Source organism: Grus americana, chromosome 4 (assembly GCF_028858705.1).
Source record: "Grus americana isolate bGruAme1 chromosome 4, bGruAme1.mat, whole genome shotgun sequence".
Classification (NCBI taxonomy): Eukaryota; Metazoa; Chordata; class Aves; order Gruiformes; family Gruidae; genus Grus; species Grus americana.
The window spans coordinates 29,323,680-29,332,806 of NC_072855.1; the positions used below are offsets into that span (position 1 = coordinate 29,323,680).

General features: G+C 39.4%; 1 protein-coding gene across 1 annotated transcript; it reads right to left on the bottom strand.

Annotated features, from left to right (window-relative positions):
* Positions 1 to 24: 24 nt before the first annotated feature.
* SGCB (sarcoglycan beta) lies at positions 25 to 9,062 on the bottom strand. The gene is made up of 6 exons (XM_054823107.1): positions 8,925 to 9,062; positions 6,472 to 6,681; positions 5,366 to 5,551; positions 5,062 to 5,253; positions 3,722 to 3,853; positions 25 to 2,886 (listed from the first exon to the last, which is right to left on the bottom strand). Exons 1-6 carry the CDS (start codon positions 8,946 to 8,948, stop codon positions 2,683 to 2,685), a joined length of 948 nt encoding a protein of 315 aa, XP_054679082.1. The 5' UTR covers positions 8,949 to 9,062; the 3' UTR covers positions 25 to 2,682.
* Between the last annotated feature and the right edge of the window lie 65 nt (positions 9,063 to 9,127).

Here is a 9,127-nt window from a genome sequence, read left to right on the forward strand (position 1 = left end):
CAAATAACACTTCTGAACCACAGCTGCATGTTAGAATTTATTGAAATTATTTCGTTTCAAAACAAAGATTAGAAATTCAATTGTCTTTCACCTATTGAAACAATCACCACCTTTACATATGCTGAGAACTCTTCACATGTAAGTTCTCTCAACGTACCCAGTACGGTATATTACACAGAGGCATGGAGAATGTACTTTAAACACACAGAATCTTAAGTGCATCTGTGGGATTGAAATAAATAATGTGCTACATAGTGTTTTAAATACGTGTAGAAGAATGTACCTTAGGCAGTTAGAAGGTAAACAACAAATAAATGCACAACACAGGGCATGTCTGGTACCAGCATTTCTCAAACTGTGTAGTGAAGGCAACAAAATATATTAACAATACATAAATAGTGGCTAACAAATTGGTAAATTATTTCATTTGGTATTTGGATGATCAGTTTTGCTATATTTTGACAGAAAATCCACACTTCAAGACCAATTATCCAAACCATGATTTAAGAGTACCTTTGTGACAAATCTTTCAGCTATGTTGCATACAGTATTTTAAAAAGAACTCTTGAGAATTACAGGACTCCAGTGCTAGCATATAGGCGTGTCAGTATTAACCAAAGAGCTTTAATATCCTATTTGTATGTATCAGACTTGACAGAGGCAGTATCTGTCATTTTCGAGATCTATTTCAGATTCAAGGATGCTGCTGCTTATGTTTTATACGTGTGTGTGTTTATTTATATATATATCTGTAGAAAAATAAAGTGATAAACTTCCATTAGCATGAGTGAAAATTCTAAAAATGTTATAGTTTACTTCCTCCTCTTAATGGTAACAGATACTAATTGGTGCACTACTTAGCAGCAAAGATGTGTGCATGTTTTCAGCAAAATGCGTGTTGAAGTGGTTAATAAAAATTAACAGTAGTAAAACTATGAAGTCCATGAAGGCAGGATGCAAAATGTTAATACTTTCCCATAATCTTTAATATGAGTAATTCAATGGCTTTTGCTACATTTTATTCTGTTTATTCCATTTTTGTTTGAACAGCCACACTGCTGTCAACCCTGCCAAACCCCAACAACTACTGACCATCAAAATCTGGCTTTGCAATGAGGGATAAATGACCCCTCTGATCTCCTGTGTGGTGTAATGCCTGACCTAAGGATCCCCCTCTAGAAATCACTTCCATCTATACACATCCTGCATGAGGGCTTCTAATAAATACAGCAATCGGGAACTTAGATATGAAGCCCTTGTTGCAGCAGGAGCTGATTTGTGTTTTATGGAATTCTATGTACTGTGAGAGCTATAAAACAAGGGTACATAGTTTATCTTCCCATAACAAAGGACCAATTCTGAAGTTAATGTGTAACATCTGCACAACTTCTAGGAAGAGAAGCGTGTGCTTATCTAGAAAAACTTGTCAAAAAACTGCTTGCAGCATCACCTTTGTGGCCTCCGTTATTAAGGTTACTTGATGCTCCTGCAAAACAAACTGTTTTAAACTGAAGAAAATACATGCGGAGGGAGGAGTGGGAAACTCATAATGAGTCGGAACACCTTATCTCTGCAAAACCAGTTACAAGGCTGTAATAGTTTCAATTAGGTCTCAGTTTACCATAGTTTCACTGTTGACAAATTCAGATACACGTGTATTTACTCTGCTGTCATAGGATTCGATACCATCACATTTAGAATTACAGACCTGCAGTTTAACTTCAGAATTTCATTCTGAGGTTCTCAACAACGCATCAGTACTGGCATTTATGGGGAAAAAGATCTGATCTCAGACACTGCTGCTTACAGTCATGCTTCAGATTATTACCTGTTGAATAATGAATTCATACACTGTTCACATTAAAGTACCCAGGAAAATACTTTTTTTGGGTAGTAAGCAAGTTACATGTACATCTTTAAAAATGTACTTCTAATATAAACACGTTTTATAAATACTTCACATAAATTAAGCAACTGTAGAATCCCTAAACTGCACAGATAGAATGGGAGTTCAAGCAACACTTCAAAAATCGAAGATATTTCAAAATTGAAGTTACATTTCCACACTTGATATTAATTTGCAAATATTATTTGTGCTAGCATAATTTCTTCTTTACCTACGTGAGAGTATAGGGCAGAAATAATGCAATATTTTAAAGTGAACCTGCCATTATTCCTCTCTTAGTACACATCTGGTAAACCACATAATTTTGGGGGAAATCATTGTATCAACCTTTAGTAAGAAATGAAGAGAAGACAAAAATTTGCCGCTTCAGCCATCCCAGGCAAATCCACTTCCAGCAGCAAATCGACATTCTTATTGAAATACTTCAGATCACAGTTGTGTTCTCAGCAGCCCCTGAGGTCTTGGGATGTAGGACAAAATCCTCCTTTAAAGGCAGTCGAGAGAGTTGCTAAGATCACCTTCTTCAAATATGTTCTACAGATCCCAATTCAGGAAAGTACTTCAGTAGACTTAAAGCTTACTAAAGCAGTGCCACTATTACAGCTAACAGGATGATGACATAATACTGCTGAACATTATCAGCCTTTGCTTAAAAATATTATGTAATAAATGTTAGTATAAACTGCTGTAAAAACAGAAATCCTTGAAGGCATGCAATTACTTCATACAAATATATGTAAACACAAAAGAGAACTCTCCCGGTAGTGGTTTGTGCTTTAGTGCGTGGCTCCACATGGATTGACAGAAGTCTGACAACCCATGTTATAACCAGTCACCTGAACCTTGAATAGTGTCCCATCTGCACACATACAGAGCTTGAAACGCAGCCAGTTGCCATTATTAAACTGCTCCCCGTAAGAAGAACTTGGCAGTCGCGATGGGCTGACCATCACAGTTCCATTCAGGATAATACTGTTTTCCTATTAAGAGGGAGAATTTAAACAAGGCAGGTTGTTTTCGAAAAGGACAACTTGGTTTAATGAATCAATGACAGCTTTAGGATGGCTGTAGAAATCAACAGACTAAAAAAAGTATATATAAAAAGGGTTCATTTTTTAATTAAGTTTGTGAATAATGCCCATGAATTTCTCAATTATAGCCAGCAATGTACTTTGCTATTTCAGTGGTAGATCGATATTGAGAGAGACAGCAGAAGTATGGCTTTTCACTTGACAGACCTATTAGCAAATGCAGTAAATCTAAAAATATGTACATGAAATGGGAATTGGTGTTTGAATTCATACATGAAATTAATTCACACACTAAATAAAGTGCATGTATCTCTATTTTTTATCCTCCTTTAACCTTTCCATCATTCTATATGCTCTGCAATCTTAACAATGATCAAAAATCTTAAATGAATGCTGGTGAGTCTTGCTGCAGCAGCACAGGAGGTAGCGCTCCTGACTGTATGCTCTGCCCCTCTGTCAAACATTGCTGTCCCCAGTAAAACCTCCAGAAGAGATGAATTCCCTTTGGTATTCATTTCAGTGCAGAGGCCAATAGCTTAGCTTTCACTGCACTGTGGGTTTTTAGCTTCTTAATAGTAGTAAATCATTGTTACCTGAACCACTAATTAACAGCAAAGTAGCAATCCACTTTTTTAAAAACTTTACTAAATACACTGACCACAACTCAACTTTTATGCATGACTACTTTATATAACATTTGAATCCATATAAAGCATCATCAGGATACTATCAGCCTGAATTTGAAGCTAAGCTGTTAAAAAAAATGGAGATTTGAAATACTTACTGCTTTAAGTTCCATGTTACCCCCCATTCGAAACTCAATGGTCTTGCCTGTGATGAAAACACCTTCATTTCCACGGACAATAGCACGGCCGTCAACCTTTATGTTTAGATCACTGGTTGCATTGCTGGTAATCTAAGAACATAAACAAAAAAAAGCCTATTACAGATCAATGTAAATGTGCTACTTGGGTTTGCCTGAGTAACTTTACCTTAAAAATATTGTTACACAATTTAATAAAAACCTTCAATGTGCTTTTTGCCCTTCTCTCATTATGCCTATGAAGCTTCTGCCCATTTCTGCATTCACATTTGAAAACAAGCATTACTTAATTTTGGAAGGTATGTGAAATAGTTTATGTTTGCATATTGTTTGTGATAAAAATAACAATTCATATGACAGTTTTATGGGATACACAGTTAACACTGGTAGCAAATATGGGCTTTCTGTTAGGAGTGACTATGTAAATTTACTCCTCTGTTTTCATTTAATCTGTTCCTCATATGTATTTAAAGTTACAGTTGTTTTTTTTTCATGGACCATACTATTTAATTGTTAGCCTGCAGAGGAAACACAAAGAAGAGCAAACTAAATTTTCTTTTTTGTTTGTCCTTAACAGGATTGCTCAGTGCTTCCTAGGCACACTCAACCCTCTACAAAACCACTGATACTACTCTACTAATGTTATACCAAAGGCCTAGAAGCTGTACTCTGTAAAGCCTTTATTATAAGTGATGATATGCAAGAAAGAAATTTCACTTTGACCTTAAGATCAACATTTTAAATGGACAACACCAATATTTAGGTTTTTTAGTTTTCTGATAAAGCATATTTAGTGTAGAAACCAACTAAGAACTTGTTTAACCTAGAAGCCGTGAACTGATATAACTCCTATAATGCTGTGATTGTTCTCTACAGTTTTACTCAGACTTCTGAAATTCTCGTTGTATTAACATTTATCTCCAATAGAATGAAAATGACACATGAAGTTCTGGTAATTATTTTGTAAGTTCTTACTAGAAACAGAGAAGCTTTTCATAGAAATTTTATTTCTGAAACAGTTATCTACGCACAAAAAAATGGACAAATGCTTAATAAAAAGACACACAGGCCTAGTTGGCACGGTATTCTGGATATTACACTCATTTAATGATGTCAGTTTTCATTTCTGTTCTAATTTTTAGGGTGATTTATGTTTTCAGAGCTGCATTTTTAGCTACATTTTGTCGAATTTCTAAATATGCTTGAAAGATCGTGCTAGTAAACTTTCTTCTTATTCTTCAGCTGCAGCAATCCTGTAACGAGCTTTTACAAAAAGGAAGAAGTAGTTAAATGAGACATACCCTCTCTGTAGAAGCCTTTTGTACATTCAAGATTTTAACTCCATTTGGCAGATGAAACTCATGAGTTTCATAGTCCGTGCTGAACAAGGTATTTTGTGTCCGTGGGTCAACAAATTCCATGCCAATATCACTGGTAATAGAAGTTTTGTCTTTTTCCACACTAAGCTTGGTTGTTCCTTGCTGAAATACAATCTTCAGAAACATAGTCATTAAGTTAATGATGTTTCAAATATAATGTTTATTAATAATGTGAGTGTAATTTCATAGCATTGCTGACAAACTTTCAATTCATGATATAACTTACAGGCTGATTATTTCCAGTGATCACCAAATCTTCATTACGTCTGCCTCCTACAGTGCTTTTATATAATGGATGTATAACGCCCATGTCAGAAACTTGCTTAAACCGCAACAAGCCACTCTCATGGAACTCCATACTGTCACAACCATTGGGACCAATTCGAATCACTGCCCAGATAACTAGCGTAATCTGAGAAAGAAACACACATTTTCAAAGATTACTGTGATTGTTTGGATCTTCCGACAAAAAGAATTGTATTAACTAGATGTTTTATCTGAAATAATTATTAATGCTAGTGTTTAAATGAGCTTAAGGTGTGGATCTACTTTAGTCAGTTTAATTCCTGCTACAAACATCAGAACACATTTAATTGTGAAAAGCATTTTACATGATTTTTAGACTCATCTGAAATGGTAACTAAAATAATTTGTATATATATTAAAAAATAAATATATATATATTTGAAATTAAATCACATCCATAATTAAATCTTTTTCCTGTTTAAGAGTAACCATGGTATCATTAGCTAAAGAAATTTCCTGAACAAAATAGCTCAGCTCAGGATATACTTATCCTTGAACTACAAGAAAGCACCTTCACAGGTTGATGTCCAGTTATGAAAAATAACTCATTACTTCTCATTAATCAAGCAATAAAAATGTGGTAATTATAACAATGACGGTTTAAAGTGCAGTGGCTGATTAATTCTGAATGCTCACGTTCAGCTCTGTTATTATACGTAAAATGTTCCTGGCGTAACAGGTTATCCTGAATACATGTGAACTGCACTAATAACACTTTGCCCATTTACTGTTACTGAGTTTTGGGAATGGACAGACACTTTCAAGGTTCCTAATTCTGTGCTGCATAAATGGTAGGTTCCTTGCTGGGACCATGATAACTGAAATAATCATGACCGAACTTAGAAGATTCTTCTGTCTAATCTTGCTCAGATGACAAAAGAACAAAAAAGATAGGAGAAAATGAGAAATCTTCTTCAGTACATTTTAAGACCTTCTCAGCCATACTGGAATAAGTTTTATTTCTCTAATAAACCATCAAAATTAAATACGTTTTAATGTTGCTTACAGCCTAATTATTATACTCACAATCAGATTGATGACAGCCAAAATAAAAAGAAGAACAATCACACAAATAGCCAAGTTGCCTTTCCTGCCACGTAACCCTGTCTTATGGAGACGGTCTTCATCAATTGGAATGTATCCTGCTTTAAAGTTACTGTTGTGCTCCTTATTAACGTTTCTGCGTTCCACAGCCTTCTCTCGCATAGACTTCTTCACCGGGCCATTAGAACTTTGCTATAATACAAAGCATGAATTAGCTGTTATAAGGCGTGTAAAGCCACTGAAATGACACACATATATGTATGCAAAAAAATATAAACTTGAATTGGCTAGTGGAATATATTAGATAGCATGTTCATTGCTATATTTCAGTCTGCCACTCTGTACTCAGAATACACATTTACAACCACTGCAATCTCTGCTAATGCTATGACTAAAATTAAAATCCAGATATATTCAGACAATGTATGTTTTTATATCTCATTTTTATCATGGCAGATAGGAATTATTAATTACATTGTTGCAGTGAAAAAACAAACCAAACCAAACCACAGTTATAAAGAACTTCATCAAGTTTTCACCTCTTGGGGATGATACAGGACATAATCCTGCAGATCATTTACCAATACACAGGATTTTAGTTCCTTCCATGCTAATGCGGGATAAACTCTCAATGAGTCTATCCAAAAGAAGGGTGGCAGATACAGTTTTTAAGTTAGTTTGATAGCACAGGGTTTGTATTCAACTTCTGTTGCTTGCATGCAGCATTAAGAAAAATACTTTAGGGCTTCAAACCTGGCACGGGTTACTTGGCCAGTCTAGCTTTAATTTCATCATTTGAAGTTACTACATTGCAAGGGATATCCTGTCAATGTTACAAAGTAACCTGTAGAGGAAACTCTTGACATATTCATGGGGAAAAAAAACCTTTGATGTATTTTTGTAACTTGGTCCAAAATTTTGTTCCACCTCCCTTGAATGGTTCAGGCTGCTATTTAAGAGTTCAATTCTTCAAAGGGGCTTGACCTTTTTGATGGGATTAAGTTTGTTCATCTGAAATGAATCCTGAGGCTGTGCCTTAAGCTTACTGCACTTGCATATGTCTATACCAATGTAATAGATAAAAATGTCTTGTTTTCTTCTGTTGCCAAAGAACATGGAAATAGTGTTGAGAAAGGCGCTTGACCTGAACAGGTTTATGGAGGGCTTCCTTGATGATGTTCTGGAAGCCACTCTAACCCTGCACAAACTCAGAATTGGCTAGGCAGGGAAACCGAGAGAAGAGATCTGTGCTCTGGGGACAAGGAAACAGGTATCTTGTACAACAGGACAGTATCTTGTACTGAAGATAGTGTGTTCTGGAAAGGATGTGACGGTGAGATAAAACTCCCATGTAGTTTTTTCACCTGGTAAGGCAGCACAACAGAAGACAGCACCAGGACTGGGAGAACAGGGCTGAAATGGTAATTGCAGGAACGAGTGCTGGAGCATCCATGCAGAACTAGGCAGTGCTTCCTACGGCACCTGAGGACCCCTCAGGAATCTGGGGCTTCCTACCCACTGCCTCCACCTGCGCACATGCACATACACGGACTCGCTGTGATGAAGAGTCCCGTGGAGATGCAGGAGCTCCTGAAAGATGAGCCCTCCAACAGCTCGGTTCTTTCCTTCCGGCTTGCCCGGCGCTGACAGAGCCCCCGTCCCACCCCTCCGCCCGGGTGACAGTGACGCCCCTTCTGACGAATTTAGCTTTCGCTCCCCTGTGAGACCTCGGATGCTGAGGCTGAGCCCGAATCTGAGCTTCGGTCTTATTTATACACTGCCGCTGAGCTACCGACCATACTTGTGCCAGCATAACAAGACGACTGAGACTGACGGCGCAGTCCTATAAATACCAACTGCACTGACCAGCTGCTTTCCGCGTCACTAAGTAGTGGCAAGTGCCTATTTACGCAAGACAGTCATATTCCCGTGCAGAAATACCAGAACATTTTATTTCTAAAACAGAAAGTCTTTGTTCTTGTCAGAGATTCTGCATCTACGGGCTAGACGGCGCAACTCCGGGCTGTAACACGTCCCGCCTCGACAGCGGGCTCAGGCCGCCTCTACCCCGCTGAGGCGGCTGCCCCCGCAAGGCAAAGGCCGTCCTTCCCGGACAGCGCCGGGCACGGGTCCGAAACGCCGTCCAAGCGTTTCTCCCCTCCCCGATTGGTGCAGGCAGTGAGAAGCCAGGAGGACCGGGTCGGCCCGCCGCGGCCCTGCACGCCCGCCGCTGGCATCATACCAGCCTCGGCAACCGACGCGAAAATGGCGCCCCCACCCGAGCGCCCCCTCCACAAGCAGCGCCCTTCGGCTAGAGCGGCTGCTCGGGCGGCTCGCCGCGGGCCCGCGGGCGGCGGGGCGGGCGTCGCTCCCCCCTCGCCCCGGCGGGGACGGCCCCGCCACCTCCCCGTGCCTGTGTCTCGGCGGGGACAGACCTGCTCAGAGGCGGCCGCCGCCATCTTCCCCCGCCGCTGCTGCTGCTGCCGCCACCGCTGCGGAGGGGCCCGCGAGCGCCCCCTTGTGGCGCAGGGAAGGATGCAATGGGAGACGAGCTCGGTGCCGCTCCGCGAGGCGGGTCCTTGCCGCCCGTTCAGAGACGCGTTACTTGGCGGCGCCACCTGGCGGCCGACGCGGTACT